The 19496-nt window shown below is 41.9% G+C and overlaps 2 protein-coding genes and 1 long non-coding RNA gene across 6 annotated transcripts in view; 1 reads left to right on the plus strand and 2 right to left on the minus strand.

Moving 5' to 3' along the window:
* The window catches only part of LOC127009024 (dynamin-like 120 kDa protein, mitochondrial), a 31677-nt gene extending 25364 nt beyond the window's left edge, over window positions 1–6313 (plus strand). For all 4 annotated transcript variants that reach the window (XM_050881623.1, XM_050881625.1, XM_050881624.1 and 1 more), the window contains 3 exons: window positions 227–320; window positions 3129–3239; window positions 4785–6313. In XM_050881623.1, the coding sequence (XP_050737580.1) occupies window positions 227–320; window positions 3129–3239; window positions 4785–4849 (270 nt within the window). In that variant the 3' untranslated portion in view covers window positions 4850–6313. The remainder of the gene's footprint in view (window positions 1–226; window positions 321–3128; window positions 3240–4784) is intronic.
* Window positions 214–10689, minus strand: LOC127009026 (uncharacterized). The gene is made up of 3 exons (XR_007761513.1): window positions 10422–10689; window positions 3044–3259; window positions 214–346 (listed from the first exon to the last, which is right to left on the minus strand). It is a non-coding gene; the product is annotated as an uncharacterized LOC127009026 (long non-coding RNA).
* Window positions 10690–12582: 1893 nt separating this feature from the next.
* Window positions 12583–19496, minus strand: LOC127009027 (putative carbonic anhydrase 3). Its single transcript, XM_050881630.1, has 7 exons — window positions 18782–19496; window positions 17823–17987; window positions 16311–16449; window positions 15815–15987; window positions 14691–14845; window positions 14247–14330; window positions 12583–13102 (listed from the first exon to the last, which is right to left on the minus strand). Exons 1-7 carry the CDS (start codon window positions 19266–19268, stop codon window positions 13070–13072), a joined length of 1236 nt encoding a protein of 411 aa, XP_050737587.1. The 5' UTR covers window positions 19269–19496; the 3' UTR covers window positions 12583–13069.

The following is a 19496-nucleotide window of genomic DNA, read 5'->3' on the forward strand; positions in this document are numbered from 1 at the left end:
TTGTGGGGTCATGCTAAAGGTTTGGGGTGAGTGAGTGAGTAGGCATGTGTGCGTATCAGTTCCCACCAGATATGTATACTTTCTTCCATTGTTTATCTTATTGCATTCCCTAACCTTTTCTTCTGCACATGAAATATTAATTCATAAAGAATTAATCCTTTTATTTTCTTACCTTACATCTTTTACCACCGAGCCCAGCAAACTAATACATACTGTCACATCCAAGGTGGAGTGCAACGATGTGGTGCTGTTTTGGCGGATTCAGCAGATGATCAAGATAACGTCCAACGCCCTCCGCCAGCAGGTCATGAACAGGGAAGGTGCGTATGGAACACAGCTCTCTCTACTGGACACCAAACTTAATTAGGGCAGAGTTAACATATGACAGTGTGCTTGGTTAAACTTACATTATGCAATTATCACTTTTTTTAAAAACAGGGACATACTCTAGATATCTCTAATTTAGTTGTATTTTTGCAGCTAGTATGAAAATAATGTGCAAATGAATTTCAAAATTACAGGTGTGTGTGTGTGTATGTGTTTAACCTGGCTGTAGTATATAGAATTTAAGCTAAGCTCTGTTCCCCTGTGTATATATTTGTTTTTTCTACCTTGAATTCATGTATGTTCTCAGCTCAATCTCTGCATCTAAACTGTTCTAATTATCACTGATTCTATCAGGGAAGCCAAACTTCTTTACATTCTAGTGTGCATCTTATTTTCCTCAAGATATTTTCATTTTCTTTTGTCCTTCCATTATCCCTTACCCCCCATGTCTTCCCTGTCCCTGTGTTCTGCTTCTATCTAACCTATTCCTACAATCATGTTGACTAATGAAGGTCTCTCTCTCTCTCTCTCATGTAAATCCATGTAGCCATCTGTTCTATCCATCTAAATTGACAGACAGACAGACAGTCTTATCTCCCCTACTCACTGCATCATGGTTACAACCACATAACACTCCCCTCCCCCTTTCTCCCAAATATATCGGGCTTCAACACAAATAGATCAATTATTTCCAACAGCTTTCTGAAGATGACACACCACAGAAAATAGCTACAAGCCTCTTTACTTCTATGGTAGACCTATGGTAGGGCAGGCCCAAAGTGGTTTCCTTCTTTCCCTCTTCCAGAATAATTCTCTCCATTGGAAGTACCAAACCTTGAGGACTGGTTGGTACACCCTTAACTCCTCCTCCCACATGTTTGCCATGTGTGCCATCCCTGCAAGGCTTGGAGTCCTGGGCCCGTACTTATAAAGAATATGTTTCGCTTATGTGAGGCATAAATCAAGAAAATGGCGGACACCGAGATGTAAGGGAAGCATAACCCTTAGGTTTCAACTAAGCGGAACCTAAACTGACTCGCCAGCTACGCGCAGGTTTGAATTAACATTGCATTCCTTAGGTCGACCTAAGCGAAGCATAACAGTCAAGATGGCAGAGGTAGTGGGTGCGCGTCTGCAGCAGCTGAGGACTTTTCGGGCACGAAGAGACGTCCTTGATGTACCATTGTACCAATTGAAAATAGCAAGATGCTATTTCCCATAAATTTACTCATGAATCATTGCATGAAGGCTATTTATTGGCTCAGCAACACAACACCACTCTTCACAGCACAATTCTCTGATGAGGTTTGGGTAAACACTCCTGTCCTCCCGTCCTTAAAGCCATAATCGTGCCCCTGTGGCATGCCTGTAGTTCCTCCATGCCAAAAGGTCTCATTGTCACCACCGCGTGCACGGCCAATCCACCCATCTAGACTCTGCCCTCATAAACACGTGGATTGAATAACAACTCACACTCACACCATACTCATCAGGGATCATGACAGACGTTTCTGACAAACAGAAACGATTTCATCATTTCTTTGAATGTGTTAGAACGTATTTGGTGAGTGGCTCACACAAACCAAACCTAATTCTTGGCAAGAAGAGAGCAGTTGTTTTTAGCACTGTTCTCTTCTTACCATTGAGCATGTTGGTTTGTATGAACCACTCGCCAAGTAAGTTCTAACACACTCTAGGAAATGGCGAAGCCATTTCTGTTTGTCAGAAACATCTGCCACGATTCCTGATAAGTCTGATGTGTGTGTATTTACCTAATTGTATTTAGCTAGTTGTGACATACGGGAAAAGAGCTACGCTCGCGCTGTCCCGTCACCATATCCACTCTTATCCAACTTTTCCTTAAAATCATTAATGTTTCTTGCACAAACCACCTCCTCCTCCAGTCCATTCCACAGCTGTGTGTATGTTGTTACTCGATCCACGTGTTTATGTGGTTGGAGTCTAGATGGGTATGTTGGCTGCGCACGTGCAGTGGTGACACTGAGAACTTCTGGCACGGAGGAACCACAGCCACGCCACACCCACAACCGCTCCTTCCTTTCATTTCACTGCAGCAACAAGTCCATAACTTGGGTAACGGCAGCACAAGCTGCGACAGCACTTACTTTAGCAGACGACGCCTTTTGATACAGGGCGAGTGTTTTGTTTATGTTATGGATGTGGATACAGGCAACCGACCTTGGCCGTGTGTGACACAACCGGAAAAGTTGGAGTTGCTGGTTACCCTTACCGCCAATGCAGTTGGAGGAAAAAGGCTCAGCTTACGGACAACCGACAACTCGCTCCCAGTTGGGGGCACGGGCGTTGCCCGTAGCCCCAACGGTTGGAGGAAAATGGCCAGTGTGACACCACCTCAAGGCAGTGGGGCTGCTGATTGGGTGAACGCCGTCAATGATGTCATCGGACTCAGTGAATCACAAGCATGTTTTCAGAACTGTCAGCCAATCATAAGGCAGCCGCCTTCAACTGTGTCTTCACAGTGACCCGTTCTCTCTTCCCGTTTTCATCCTTTTTCCAAAGTACGTATTTTGAGATAAGGGAGTAAAGTGAAAAAAAAAGGTCAGCTTCTCCACGGGCCAGAACAAATAAGTGCTTTTCATTATTTTCAATACCCTAAGTTTCGCGATCGTCAAGTTTAGCACTATACCTTAGAAACGAAGCATGCGCGAAACTCAGGACGGTACTGTAAACTAACCATGATCTTGAATTCCCTCCCTTTCACAAAAAGGGTTTAAGAGATGGCATTGAGCTCGAGTCTTTAAAATTTCTTTCTTCTGCAGCACGGCGGTTGGAGAAAGAGATCAAGGAGGTGCTGGAGGAGTATGGGTGTGACAGGGAGAAGAAGGAGCACCTGTTGACTGGCCGGAGAGTCTTGCTGGCCGAGGAGCTGAGTAAGTGTCTTGTAGTGCATCTGGAAAGTAGTACGGATGTTAGTTGTTTTATTGTAAGTCAGAAAAGAGCTGCCACTCATCATTAACCATCAAGACATTTGCCATAAGAACAAGCCTCTTTCCCTTCTTGTTTTGTTGTTTCTTTATTGATGCTTTGTGTTATTAAATCATGATAGAAGGTGGATGTACAGGCAACCCTCCCTTTGCTTTGCTTTGGTTACATTCATGAGAAACTGTTTGCTAACCGAAAATTCATTGTACGAAGCAAATCATAGAATGGTTCCACAACTCCAATTTTTCTCGATTTAGTCACATTTTTTTCTTTTCTTCTTTTTCCAAATCTTCTTCATTGCATATTTTAAGACTCCCTAACCAATAATTTGCAAATGTGGACCAATACTATTCACCTGGGTTGTGCACTGAACTACTACTACCCTGCATACAAAGAAAAGCCTACCCTTAAACCAATTATTATTTTATACCGAGTTAGTTCCATTGCACACACACAGTAAAATGGAAGAATAGATAATGAGGAGTTACTACTAAGAGAAGGAATAAACACCATGAACACAAGAGGACACAGTAAAAAATTGAGGAAGGGAAGATGCTTGAGAGACATAAAGAAATAGAGCTTCCCGTAAAGAAATATAGAGGTTTGGAACAGACTAAGTGAGGATGTAGTATCAGCGAAGAGTGTGCTAAACTTTAAGGAAAAGTTGGACAAATACAGATACGGAGACGGGACCACACGAGCGTAAGCCCAGGCCCTGTAAAACTACAACTAGGTAAATACAGGAGTAGAAGGAAGATGGTTGGCCGGAATCAGCTGACTTGAGAGCATACTCGGTTTAGTATTGCTTATGGGGAAAAAAATCATGAACGGGAATTTTGCCTTTTGTTAAGTGAGGAAGGGTAGTAAAAAGTAACATTTTTCGAAGTGAACTTTCATTGCGTGAATGTATCGAGAAGTCACACGAGATTATTACCTAAAACCAGCCTTCCACCAGTAACAAAGACCAGAGCCATATTCATATCCATTCCATGTACTTTTCTTCTGCACAGTTTACATCAGCCACATACTTTATTAGATAACCAGTATATCAATATGGCTTACATTTGTATTAGCCTATTCAGTTTATTTAAGGATCCGCTATAGCACTCCATTTTCCCTAGCATTTGGTAGATGTAAGATGCCGTGAGTCGCCAGCTTTTCCATGTTGACAACTTTCACATTACTTCAGTGTTTTAGCAAAAGATAATGGTCATTACAGGATGTAGATATTAGGTGTGTTCACTTTTGGTTTGCAAGTTGTTATGGCAGGAAAGTCACAAGGCAAAAGGTCATTATGAAGTAAATGTTCACTTTGTTCAGTCAATTAGATTTAAATGAAATCCACCATGTTAAGGTATTTCATGTTCTGAAACATTAAATGACATTTATTTAGTGATCACAGGTAAATGAATATTTAAAATATATTAGCAGCATTATATAAAAGTAACTGACATCAATAATTTCTCATCAATGGCATACTTTTCTTTTTGCAGAAAGAGTACGGCAAATTCAAGAGAAGCTTGAGGAGTTTATCCACTCTCTGAATGCTGAGAAGTGAATGAGGGAGTAACGAAAATGGACACACTTTTACTGACTATTCAGCTCCATGTTGGAGCTGTGAGCCAGCATCCTTCAGCTGTAGAACTGTAGCAGTGCTAAGATGCACACTGTACAGTACTATTAAGACCAAAAATTAAAGTTATGACCATATGACCACACTTGACAAATTATAAAATGTATATTGTTGAAAGTAATTGTTACCTTTATGTTGTTATGAGATGAATGAAGATGCCTGAGAGTGGACTGATGAAAGTTTATTATGAAATGACAACTTTCCGCCCCTTGCTAATGGAAGCTAAAATAACCAAGGAGGGCTTTTATGTAATGAGCAAATAGAGTAACATTACTATATTGAACAGTAAAATGTTTTAGTTGATATAAAACCCTTTTTATGAATCAACGAAGTGCAATATGTTATGTTATGAAAACTTGCTTTTATTTTAGATTAAAATAAACTTCTTGACATCAACATCAATACTCTAACTTTGTGAACATCTCAAATATTAACTTAAAATGCTTTTAAAGTTGTTGTTTTTAAAAGACTACAAATATAAATGCACTAAATGATCTGGTCATATGAAGAAAATTCCACTCAAAGAAAAACATCACTTCAAACCTCCTTGAAACTAACATGAACATATAATGCCAACCCACATCATTGAGGAGATTTTTAAGTATCTCTCCATCATGTAAAAGCTCTTTCAACACGCAGTGACTGAGGGTCTGCACAGCATTTGCCTTCTGTATACAATAGCTGTCATTACTACACATTGAAGTAATGTGTCCATCCCAGTAAAAAATGAGTTCCAACCTTTTCCTTTCAGTACTGCATTTTTTTTCTATAAATTCTTGTTATTCAAATGCCCAGGAGATGTATTCTTTACTGCCAGAATACATTTGAGACTTGTCTTTTAGGTGCAATAACAATAGATATAACAGAACAATGAACTTAATGCAAGGACTTGTGTTGCAGGCAATGTTATTTTCAGCTTACTTCTACCTAGTCATCTTCGTTTGTGTTTGTCCAAACTGTATTATATGTCAGTGCTAAAACTAGATTTTTTAAAGCTCTTTAGGGGTTATCAGCAATCTAGTTCCCTGTGGTGAATCGTAACTTCTTTCATTATGGGACTCTCATATTATACACTATACCCAGACATACCTCTCCTGCAACTTTCATTTCCCTCCACTTATAAAAACTGTCACCATGTTTTATATTCTGTATCCCCTCTTCACCTTTTACATACTTTTATCTCATTTACATTTAAATGTTACTTTGGTAAACTATTCTTTCACCACATTGGAAAATTGATTGCAAATGGGATATATGTATTTATATTTTGTTAATAGATGTATTATAATTATTACACTTGTGGAACTATGCTGTATGTATGGTAGGTCACAGAGTTCCCAAGAAACTTATGATGTACTGATAAATATAAAATGTAAATATCTTCACAAATTGCATTTTACATTTACACCCCTGGAAACATAAATTGGATAAATCCAAAATGTTAAGAACTTTCCCTTAGTCTATCTTTAAAGCTCTGATGCTCTATTCCCTCCAGGAACTTGCCCTGAGGGGTTGCCATGGCATGGCAAAGTCAGTGACTGTGGTGCAATGGAACCTTGGTTGTCAAACAACTCATCTCAAACAAATTTTCCAAACATAAAACACACTGGTTTCCGAACAGAATCTTGGCTCCCAAACAGGTAAGCCGGCAACCATGTGCTCTGCAGGCCAAGATGTATGGCAGGAGAGTAACTTGCATTGCAGCCTCCGCTCAATGCATATGTGGTTATGCTGAGAGTGGCTGGGGACAGTATTGGTAAACCCCCTGCCTAGTCCCTGCTTCCTGGGCCCCACCCCCATGAATAGAGTGGTCGCCCTCACACCAGTTGGGTTCGACGCCAGCAGCACCTCCCCTGCCACCAAAGTGGACAGGCCTGAGCACCCAAATTTGTGGCACTGATCCTGTTAACGCAAACGTTTCACCCACTACCCCGAACTTAAAGGAAACAATTCTTGACATGACTGAGAGGTGTGAAGGGCACCACAGGGCTCCTACACTCAGTGGTGAAACACACAACACACAACACAAGGAAGATAGGAAAGGTGGGTGGCCGGTGGCCAGACAGTATTTGACTACTGCTATACATGAGTCGATTTTTTACACTCCTTCAGGCATACGCAAAGACAACCCAATAGTACTGAGAACAGCAATCATAGTTGAATGAAACATTCCTAGAAGATAAGAAGATACAGCAGAGGTGACCCTGGCCACACTCATATAACTGCGACGTGTCCTTTGCTTACAAACATGCCCCCCTGCCAACGCATAACCCCCCCACTCCATGACTCGGTGCTGCCGCCGTCTTTGCAAAATTTATTACAGCTCCACTAACCCTACTTGTCAGTCAACATACTTTTGTAGATTGAGAAGCTTCTCTCTACATCCACATTGACTGCTGGGGTGAATTTCAATATGAAATAGACTACTATAATACCGCTATCATGAAGTTTTTAACAAGGATCTGGTAAAAATGTCATGTTTGGGCCATTTTATGTCAATATCCAGCAGAAACCGTGAATTTTTTTTTTTTTTTCTTTGAAAATCACGTATTGTTATATGTGAAAAAATATTTTTAATGTACATACTTTAAATATTTTTCCGATCTCTAATTATTATTGAGGCTAACATCATAATTGTTGACGGCCCTTGCGAAGCGCTGCACTGGAAGTGGAGCAGGGCCTGAAACCTCACCAACGGTATTAACGGTATATCAGGAGTCTCACTGAGGAAGACAAGGGCTATTTCAATGTGAATGATCTCCAACTTGCCTAATGAGCCCTGGAGAAGCTCCGCTCCAAGCCTCCCTCTAACAGGAGATGGCTGCATCATATTGGACATGGATGGGCAGAGTGCTCGTTGGGCTGAGTATTTTGAGAAGTTCTACATGGCGGATCTTCCGAATGGGCAGCTTCCAGTTTCTGGGATGCAAGTGGTGGATGCTGATCCACTCATTAACAAAAGCCCATCATCTCTTGATGAGGTCAGAGAGGCTGTGGCAAAGTTGAGAGGTGAAAAGGGATCTAGTAACTGTAACAACAATGCAGAGTTGATCAAAGCTGGAGGTGAGGCACAGCTGGAGGTATGGCAATCTGCTACTAATCCTCCTGACTGGAAGACTGGGCTGGTAGTAGTTATATGGAAAGGGTAAAGGGACAGTCAGGACTAGAACTACTACCAAGGTATTACACTGCTCAGTAGGCTAGGCAAGGTACTTTCCTATCTATTGCTGATGAAGATTCCTAACCAGCTCCTGAAGCCAAGCAGTACGGTTCATGCCTGGTAAGTCGATAATTGACCGTACCCTAGTGCTTTACATTTTGGTGAAATGCTGATGCATTGTGACAGGGGATGCTTGCAGCCTATGTCAATATCAAGAAGGCATTTGGTTCAGTGCATTGTGAGGTACTCTGGGATCTCCTCCAACTCCATGGAATGCCTGCAAGGATCATTGGTCTACTGACTGGCCTGCATTCTGGGACTGAAAATGCTATGAAGTGTGCGTGTGTGTGTGATGGAGGGGCATTTCCAGCTTCTTTCCTGTGAATACAGGAAACATTTTCAACATTTGTATGGACTGGGTACTCAGCAGAGTTGTGGACCAGAGTCGTTGTGGAGCATTTGTTGGCAATACCAGGGTCACTGACCTTGTTTTGCTTATGATGCAATAATTCCTTCAGAGTTGCTGGAGGTTCTGGTGATGGCTCTCGAGGCACTATATGAGGAGGAGCAGAAGCCCATGGGACTTTACATCTCCTTGTCCAAGACCAAGGTACAGGTGTTCAGAGGCTTGCTAGATGAAACAGTACAATCAGTCTGTGCATGTGGTGAGGACATTTACATCTTGGAAAATTTTGCAAACATTGGTAGGATAGTTCAGAACAATGGCAGGTGTCGCCAGGAAGTCTTACGGCAGATTGGCTTGGCCCACAGTGTTGTGGACTCGCTTAGCATGAGTATATGGCATTGACGATACCCATGCAGAAGGATAAAGATCCAGATCTTCAAGTCGCTTGTGCTCCCTGTCTTACTCTTGGGCTGTGAGACATGGACACTGAACAGTGACTTGGAGAGGCAGATTGATGCCTTTGGTAAGAAGTGCCTACACAGAATCCTGGGATATTGCTGAAATGACCATGTCAAACCAGCAACTACTCTGTGAGATTGATTTGACATATATTATCAGCATAGTCCATCAATGCCACCTGAGTGAAGGAGCCCAAGGAGATGCCCACAGAGTTCATGACTTGAGCAAGTCGATAGATCCTGCCGTGAGGTACGTACTTGGGATGGGAAGGGGACCTGTATGGAGATTTACCTGGAAGAACCTCCAGGTTTGATGTTGTAGGGTGGGCAAGGCAACATGCTCCTTGGCATATGCCTCCATTGATTGATTAATTGAATGATTGTTCTTAGGGTCCACTGTGTATACCTGCTCAAAGTACGCAGCTCTGCCCATCCATGTCTGACACAAGGCAACCATCTGTTCACCTGAGAGGGAGGCTCAGGGAAAAGCTCTTTCAGGGTTCAATAGTCAGGAAAGCAGCAATGGCTTTCTATCCTTCTCTATCTACCTTTTAAACTGACATTTTCTGTGCAAAAATTTGATCCACACATCTTGCATTTCTCCTAAAAGCCCCTTGCTAACTGCCCACACTTTATCAGTTATTTCCATCATCTTATTTAAAACCCTCTCATAAATCTTCCTTAGCACACCAAGTAAACTTACCTACTCCCCTAAGACTGTTACACTCACATACCTCTGCTTCTTTTCCCTTTGTATAGAGGCACATTGATGGCCTTTCTCCAGCCTTCTGGCACCTCCTCCTAATCCATGGCTAAATTGCGATACATATCTACAACATCCACTCCACAGCCACACCTCTTCCATATTTCATCATTTCTGCTGATGAGACTTAAAATGTTTCAAGTAAAAGTAAACATCAATAAAAGGACCAAACCCACAGTGGAAAGTGACGATTCAACGGCTATATTCACCCATCTCTTGCACAGCAAAAATAATAGCAAGCATTTATCAAAATAAATTAAATTAATAATTGTAACCAAACCTAACCCTAACCCCTCGACGCCCTCCATTATCATATGAAAACAACTCGCAGTGCCCAGCTGGCTGCAGTGAGTTTGTAAGTGAAAGAAAAATACTTTTACACAAACTAGCAAGTTCTGATGGAAATGGTTATAAAGAAAAATGAGCATTACAGAACATCCATCAGAAAAATAAGGTCAAAGACTGGTGTATTTATGTATCCTTTAACAGGTAAATACCAATAATAAAACTGATATTTTTTATACTGGTCCTTATCTTTAATACTACTACGGTTAATATGTAGGAGGAGTAGGTGTGGGACATATATTCTATATTGTTTATACCTCAGTGTATGCAAATTAATCTATTACCCATGAAAACATACTTTGTGTCTTGATAATAATATGCCTACTCCTACATTTTTACCAATACTACAAACAAAATACACTTACCTTTCTGCAACACCTGGGCAGTGCAAGGTGAGTGTATTGCTGTGTCCATAAGTGCCCGGCCTGCCACGGCGACCACCTCTTCACTCCTCTCTTGGACCCTTTGATGACGAGCACAGTTTAATGGCGAGGATTCAATTGACTCCTCTAGCTGTTGATGGCGACCGATGCCTTGAACACCCTGCTGGCCTGCTATTCATCCAGCAGCAACACATACACTCCACTAATGAATAAAGAATCAATAATAACCCAACAGTGACACGTACGCACAGAATACAGAGGAATGAAGGAATGTTTTGGTGGTTCGGGGAAAAGATTCATTTTGGGTCCCTTATTTTTTCGATATGAGGTGCTTTTTTTCACAACTTAGAGTAGAATCGTATCAGAAAACATCATAACCCCCTCTAACACGTATTACTGTGAGAAAATGCAGAAGGTAGATATCAGATAAAAATGAAATACCTCAATTACCTCCGAATCGACTCAGGCGCTCGAGCGGTGTGGCGAGCAATACCTCCTCGCAGAAATAGGTCGCTCTGCTGTCCACTACGCATCCGCATCTACACAGCAGGAAAACCTATTAATTTGCCTGGTTTTATCCTAGTATATCCACTTGTGATCTTTGTGATGGTTGATATTGCCTGCAAGAAAGCCAAAAACACATGAGACCAAAAGACAAAACAAGCATGAATTACTCGGCGAACATCAGCGTGGCCGTGGGTGATTCTTCCATATTCCATAGTCATCTGCTATATTCGTTTGTTATAAAGCCTTCTCTGGATTATAAGTATTTCTCTGGTGTTTGTTCCGTGTGTAGGAGCCGAAACAGGACAAGTAGCGCTAGCAGTGAGCAATTAAAAAAGTAAGCAATTAAGTTGAACCTTGATATGCGAGCTACGTATTTTTAATTGCAACTTCGAGCTAATTCTACTACTACTTATTACTATTCTTTTATGATTACCATTCATTACTATTTATTTCAGCGGCGATAAGTTTCTATCCTTAGTGACTATATATGACCCAATGCCACAGTCCAACATCGTTTCTTTGTAACAGAGCGAACCAAACTAGTTAGGCAGCTACATATATAGCCTATGCGATCCCATACAATCCATGATGGTGAGGTTCTATTCACCATCAGAGATACCTCAATAGATGCCAAGGAGGGATACTGGCGATCATCATAACCTCAGGAACTGCCATGTGTAGACCGGCCGGCCTCTTGTAATTTCCCTGTATCCTTTTATTATTAGTCCACCCGTCGATCTGCAGTGTGCGGTGAAGGTGCAGTGATTAGCGTGCCTATAGCTACGAATCTGCGAGCCTGAGTTCGAATCCCGTTCCGGTTAGTCGGTGAGCAGCTCATCCAGCGGTTCATCCTCCCTTTCGTGCTGGTAGACAGTGGCGGATCCAGGGGTGGAGGCCTTCCTTCAAAAAGGAACAAAAAAAGGGGGGACCCCCTCTCGGTACCTCCATGTCGCTCTTGCGACATGGGAGCTGTTGATCGTTTGAGCCAACTTCATTCAGTTCGAGGTAGCAGAGCTCGTGTACTTATCTAATAACAGGTCGGCCATACACAGCCCATGTGGTGACGGGTGTGGGAGACTCTCGGCATGTGCCAACAGCTTTGATGGATGATTAGGATGAGCTCATGTGCTGTCAGGCCCGTAATTTTAGCAGATATCTGGGGGGTAGAGGGCATCATAGGTTCATGATTTTGGGGGAGAGGATGGCGAGCAAAGCGAGTCTGCGCAGGTTGGGTAATTTTTTTTTTTAAATAAGCACTTTTAGGCGCATTTTGAGGCAGAAATAGTAAACATTGGAGGGCTTAAGCCCCCTAGCCCCTCAAGAAATTGCAACCCTGCCTCGTGTAGCCTACCCTTAATGATTATACCGCTGATGATAATCATAACAAGTGATAATCATAATGATTAATAATGGCAATAATAATTGCAATAATAATAAAATAGTAAAACTACAACTACTACTACTACTACTATTAATGATAATAGTAATAATGAATAATGATAATAGTAATAATGATACTAATATTATTAATAACAATAATATAATAATAATAATAATAATAATAATAATAATAATAATAATAATAATAATGATAAAATCAATAACAACAATGCTAATGATAATAAAAGGTAAGGTATATGTGTGTTCATTTTTTTATTTGTAGAATGCAAAGATAGTTACAAAAAAATAAACTAATTAAAATATAATAAAACTTATAAAAAAAGTGAATAAAATAAAATAATATACATCCTAGAAGATATCGTGCAGTATGGCGTGAAAACGAGTGAGCAACGTAAACAAAAATATAAAAATAAGTTAAACATAATAAAAGATGTCCACAAACAGTGATTATATTCATAAGTGAAAATATAAATTAATATAATATAATATATATAATATCTTGAAAGTGCTGCGGCTGACTTTCATTCCGTTTTCTTGTATATATTTTCTTTAGCCAACCGAATATGCAGCGTGAAAAGATTAAAAAAAAGTCATTAATACGAGAAGAGCTTTGTTGCTGGTGTGATGCTGGTGTCGGTGGCGCCAAGACCTGAACTCAGTCTTCTTGGCGGTGGCGATGCTGGGGACGGAACTTCTAAACAACATCGGCGCCTTTTTTAACTTTAGATCTCACCATCAGGCTGCGCTAGGTAAGTCTGGAAATTGGAGGGCGAGGAGAAAAGGGTAAGTTGTTGTGATCCAAGGAATCATATCGTCCTGTCCTCTTCACATAAACGTTCGTGCTTGAAGCGAAAGGAATGTGTGCGTGCGAGGGGTCGATCAAGGAGTCAAGGAAATGCCTACACTCTTGACTCTTGGGTTCCACGCAAGCAAATGATGGTACGATGATTACGATGATTATAATGATTACAATGATTTCTCTTCCACCTTGATGTACCTTTTTTTTTCTGCTTCCTATTTAGAGTGTTTTCTTCCATCTGATGGTTATTCGGGTCATGTCAGTGTTTTGAGGCCTCATTTGTTGTGAAAATAAATGATTACCTTAGTATGCCCAATACAACGAAATGTGGAAACACAGGAGGTCGAGGGGGCCGGAGCGCCCCCGTTAGGAAGTTACATAATGTATATTCACCTATCTTTCAGTGACCCTAAGGAGGGTCGTGGGTAAAAGCGTGAATACTCCTTTTGGATTTTAGCTGTGGTGAGCCGCAGGTTTTGGCTGCCGCGGGAAGCATTGGGCTACTCAGCCACCTGCGGCCGCGCGGGTTAGCTCATATATTGCAGGGCTATTTTCACACTTACTTTCATCTTTACACTTTGTTTTTCAAGCAGATCTAAAGGTTAGTGAAAAATCTATTTAACAGAAGATCAGTCGGTTAAGTAGGACAAGATATATCGGTGCGGTAATGTAACCAATCTTTACCCATGCAACCCTTGACCCAGCCGTGTGGTTCTGTAAGGCTATCATCCATTTCCACAGCAATTAAGGCCTCAGGACACTCAAATTAGCTAAACAATCTATCAATGGTAGAAAAAAAATAAGAAACTGCAATAACGGAAATATTTACCGATTATTGTCACCATTTTGTTTAGATTTCACTTACTTATTTTTCATATTTATCTGTCTTGTTCATTTATTCATTCTTCATTTATTTATCTATCTGTTGTTTTTGTGTGTGATCGTAACGTGTTTATATATTTTTATATATTTTGTAGTAACATTGTTAGTTTAAATTTGCGTATTTTATAGCACTAAACAACCTGTTTCTATTTATCTATCTATCTATCTATTTAACTATCTATCTACATGTCTGCCTGTCTATTTGTCTCAACACTCACCCAGCCACTGTTGAGCTGCACGGGCCGATAGTTGCCAGACAGGGGGAAGCCGGCCTCGTCCGTCACGGAGTTGAAGGCGAGCATCTGAAAACGACCGGCGATATAGTGATGGCGACGAAGAGGACGACGACAATAATAATAATGAAAAAAAGGACGAAGAAGACGAAAACGAAGGAGAAGAGGAAGAGGAGGAAGACGAAAAAGACAACGAGGAAGACAAAGAAGACGAAGAAAGACGAAAGTAAAGACTAAGAAGATAGAAACTCCACACGTTGGCATATAAGAGAGAGAGAGAGAGAGAGAGAGAGAGAGAGAGAGAGAGAGAGAGAGAGAGAGAGAGAAAGAGAAAGAGAAAAAGAGAAAGATAGACACAAACATACACAGAGACAGACAGACACGGATAGAGACAGACACGGACAGAGACGTAAGAAAGCATCTACTCACCGACTCTTGCGTGGTGGAGAGGGAGTTGGGGAAGACGCTCCAGATGGCGGCGGAGCAGGGTGGCGAAGTGAGGGAGCCGTCGTAGCGGAAGAAGGTGGTGGTGTTCTGCGGCAGGAACGCACTCAGCGGCACGGCACTGATGCGGGCGGCCGATACTGTTTTAGGAAGCAGAGAAAACAAACGATGAGAGGCGGAGTGAAGCGCTTCGAACCACAGTACCAGTGCGTGACGTCAGAAAGAGCATCCGACACCTCTGTTCCCATGTTTAAGCCTGTTTTGTGATCTTTGTGATAGTTTTATATGCCTTCTGCATCTTGAACGGGAGGATAAGCCATGAGAGCCTGGTTAATCTTCTCTGTACCCTTGAAGATGAGTCATAATGGGACTTCGATACGGTTAAGAATATGGACCTTTGAACTCCAAGCCTCAACCCCCCAAAACAGTGATTCTTAAATATAAACACTCTGTACTGCCTGGGGGTTGGGATGGCATGCTCCTCCCTTCTCCTTTGTTGTTTACTTGCAACAATAAACTATCAGTCAATCAATCAATATGAACGAAGGAAAAAACTAACGAGACAAAGAAGGGACAACAAGCGATAGTGTAAGAGTAAAAATAAAAGTACATAATTCAAAGATGGCGGAGGTATCTGGGTGGTAGTGACGAACTGAATGGCTAGTTATAAGTTTAGCTGTGATGGGTTGGTTCTTCGAGTGGTGGTAGGGGATGGGGTGACGGTGGATGGGGGGGTGAGGGGTTGTGTCAAGGACCGTTTCCTTTTCGAACTCAATTACGTGAGGGGATCGTTATATGTGTGTGTGTGTGTGTGTGTGTGTGTGTGTGTGTGTGTGTGTGTGTGTTCCCTACTATTTGAACATGTGCCAATTTATAATTATATTCTCTCTCTCTCTCTCTCTCTCTCTCTCTCTCTCTCTCTCTCTCTCTCTCTCTCTCTCTCTCTCTCTCTCTCTCCTCATTGTCTTTCTTCTGATGCCAAATTCTGATTATTATTCAACACGTGGTTTTAATCTTTTAGTTATTCAATTTTCGTACATTTATTAGTGCATGCATCAACTCTCTCTCTCTCTCTCTCTCTCTCTCTCTCTCTCTCTCTCTCCACTCACTCGGCGTCGGGATATCCTTCAGGGACGCAGAGACGCCCTTCAGGACCGCGTTCTCCTCCTCGCCGAAGGTCACGAAGACGCCGAGCACCGCCAGGCCGTCAGGGTGCTTCCTGGCCTCCTGCACGGTGCCGTATTTCTTCTTGTAATGCAACAGCTGGAGCTCGAAGGGGTAGCTGAAAGAGGGAGAGAGAGAGAGATTTACATAGATATTCTGACTACACAGACGCTATGGTCCAGACTAGGTGGTCAAATCTAATAGCCACCAGGACTTTGCATTTATATTTTAGTGAGTATTAAGGTGAAGGAAGTGGCGTTTGAGCCTTTTTTTTATGAATCATTTGTGTTGTCCTGATCCACTAAAGGAGAGAGAGAGAGAGAGAGAGAGAGAGAGAGAGAGTTGTTATTTAGTATAGTTGGCATTTTTGTTGCTATTATTTTCATTTTCTTACACATCTCATTACATCATATTCATCTCAAGTGGATGTGTTTTCTTTACCTGGCGGAGTCGATGAAGTGCTCGGAGCCAAGGTACGCCGTCCTGCCCCAGTGGAAGTCCATCCTGAAGAACTCGTATTCACCCTTTAGGCCGCCGCCCTCGATGAAAGGCATCTCCGCCATCTTCAGGTCCAGGGCCACTATCGCGGTTCAGAATAAAAGATAAAATGAATGAAAAAAATAAATAAATGAACAGATATATAAATAAAAAAAAGTTAACCAAATCATCTATCAATTAACCAATCAATCAGTCAGCTAATCAGTCAGTGTTTCTAATAGGGAGAAGTAAATACCAAAACTTTCACAATAAACGACAAAAATGTACACGCAAAAATAAGTATGAAGCACAGATACATAGAAAGATTAATCAGAGCTTGTATCAGTTGATCAATCACTCAGTTATCCAATCACTCAGTTTCTAATAGTTAGGAGTAGAGGTAAAAACTTTCAGAATATACGCCAAATAGTGCCGTCAATACTTATCAAAGACGAATATCTTAATCTGACACAACACCTGAGAGAGCAGACACTGAGAACGTTATGTGAGAGTTCAATGTTATGTAAATATTCACTCGTCTGCCACCTGTGTCGTTATCTGTGGGTATACACGCGTTATACCTGCATCCTTCGTCTACCTGTGCCCTTATCTACATCTTCACACATCTGCCACCTGTGTCATTAACTGTATGTACGAACCTGTATCCTCTATCTACCTGTGCCCCTATCTACATATTCACACGTCTGCCACCTGTGTCGTTAACTGTATGTACAAACATGATACCTGCGTCCCTATGTACCTGTATCCTTATCTACACATTCACACATCTGCCACCTGTGTCGTTAACTATAGGTACAAACGTGATACCTGCGTCCCTATGTACCTGTATCCTTATCTACACATTCACACATCTGCCACCTGTGTCGTTAACTATAGGTACAAACGTGATACCTGCGTCCCTATGTACCTGTATCCTTATCTACACATTCACACATCTGCCACCTGTGTCGTTAACTATAGGTACAAACGTGTTACCTGCGTCCCTATGTACCTGTATCCTTATCTACACATTCACACATCTGCCACCTGTGTCGTTAACTATAGGTACAAACGTGTTACCTGCGTCCTTAATCTCCCTGTGTTCCTATCTACATATTACCACGTTTCTCACCTGTGTCGTTTACTGCAGCCTATCTGCTTATGCATAAAACGCTTTACCTGCATCCTTATGAAATTTGAAGGGGGTATCAAGACCTCATTCCTTCCGAAATTGACCTCCCTTACGGGCACATCTCTACAATCTTTTACAGGAGCAACGTATAACGGGCAATTTTTTTTTGTTTTTTTAGCTGCTTCCTTTACTGTAAAAAGAAAAGAACCTTCATGCAGATAATATTTGATCCTATGCGTTTATAAAGTGTGAACATCTACAGACCCGATGATAATACTCCCTCTATCTGTTTATTGGCGGATATGATATGGCAAGGTGATTAAACATGATATTAAACTCCCTACCTAAGCGTCCATCATTGACGATCTTCATGAAGTCGGGGGTGGCGTCGTAGTTGCGGAACACGAGGGGAGCGATGGGCTTCTTGACAGCCAGGTTCATCTCCAAGTTGATGGGCGACTGCTGGTAATTGTCACAGTTCTTGAATTCCCTTGGCCAGTATGTCGGTCCTGGAAAGAAAGAGAGGAGAACGGGTGGTGTGGGTGTTGAGAGAGAGAGAGAGAGAGAGAGAGAGAGAGAGAGAGAGAGAGAGAGAGAGAGAGAGAGAGAGAGAAATACAAACCACTCATTCTGTTTGCTTTTGTACGAACAGTGTTTAGCGGTCTTTTTTTTTTTTTTTTCATTCTTGTTTATTGCCCTTGAGCTGTTGCCTCTACCGTAAAAAAATAACAATTGTCTAAAGTAGGCGAATGTTCTTTTATCAGAGAGAGAGAGAGAGAGAGAGAGAGAGAGAGAGAGAGAGAGAGAGTCATATCGTATGGAGTATACATCTCTTGTTTGGGGGGCTGCTCCTTTTACTGACCGTCTTTTACCTCTGAGAATCCGCCGCAATGTTCCCCCACTTTCTATCGTCTATCTATATTTTCATACTGACTGCTCTTTTGAACTTGTTAACTGCATATGCTTCTACCCCTCCCGCGGCCCCGCTGCACTTCTCCTTCTGCTGTGTACGTAGCTCATCCCTATACTGTCCAAATCCCTTATGCAAGAGTTAATCTTCATTCTTTCATCCCTTTCACAGGTAAACTCTGGAATAGCCTTCCTTTGTCTGTATTTCCTCCTGCCTACCACTTGACCTCTTTCAAGAAGGGAGTGTTAAGAAATCTCTCCACCTGAAATTCACCTTTCATTTGGCCACTCTACTTCTTTGTAGGAGCAGTGCTTTGCGGATTTTTTTTCATTTGTAATTGCCCTTGAGCTGCTTCCTTTACTGTAAAAAAAAAAAAAAAAAAAAAACACTCACCAGTGACGCCATGGTAGCTCCATTCCTTGCCGCGGTTCAGAGTACGGTTGGTGTTTTCGTCGTCGTCGTCATCCTTGTTGGCGTTACGTTTGTCGTTTTTGTTGGAGTTACGCTTCTTGCTCTTGCTGTTTTTCCGCTTATTATTTTTGTTGGAGTTGTTGATGTCGTCACTATCGCTTGAATCGTCTAATGCTCCACGGATGAAGAACCGGGCGGGCGTGGTGGTGGTGGTGGTGGTAGTAGTAGTAGTAGTAGTAGTAGTAGTGGTGGTGGTGGTGGTGGTGGTGGGAGTTGTGGTAGTGGTAGTGGTGGTGGGAGTTGTGGTAGTGGTGGTGGTGGTGGGTGTTGTAGTGGTGGTGGGTGTTGTAGTGGTAGTGGTGGTGGGTGTTGTAGTGGTAGTGGTGGTGGTGGTTGGTGTAGTGGTAGTGGTGGTGGTGGTGGGGGCCATGGTGGTGGTGGTGGGGGGGGCCATGGTGGTGGGGGCCATGGCTGAGGAGAGAGCGGAAGAAAAACATCAACAAACTTCCCACCACACTTCTCCCTCACTCCCCACCCCACCACTGAGCCTTGCGAGTCATGGGAATCTTACAACATCCAAAAATAAAACCACTACGAAAGAATATCAAGGTGGTTATGGAATGTGGAAAAAGAAAAGGTAATCATAGTAAGCAAAAATTTGATATAATAATGAATATACAACAACAATAATAAGTAT

The sequence above is a fragment of the Eriocheir sinensis genome, chromosome 39 (genome assembly GCF_024679095.1).
Source record: "Eriocheir sinensis breed Jianghai 21 chromosome 39, ASM2467909v1, whole genome shotgun sequence".
NCBI classification, from domain to species: domain Eukaryota; kingdom Metazoa; phylum Arthropoda; class Malacostraca; order Decapoda; family Varunidae; genus Eriocheir; species Eriocheir sinensis.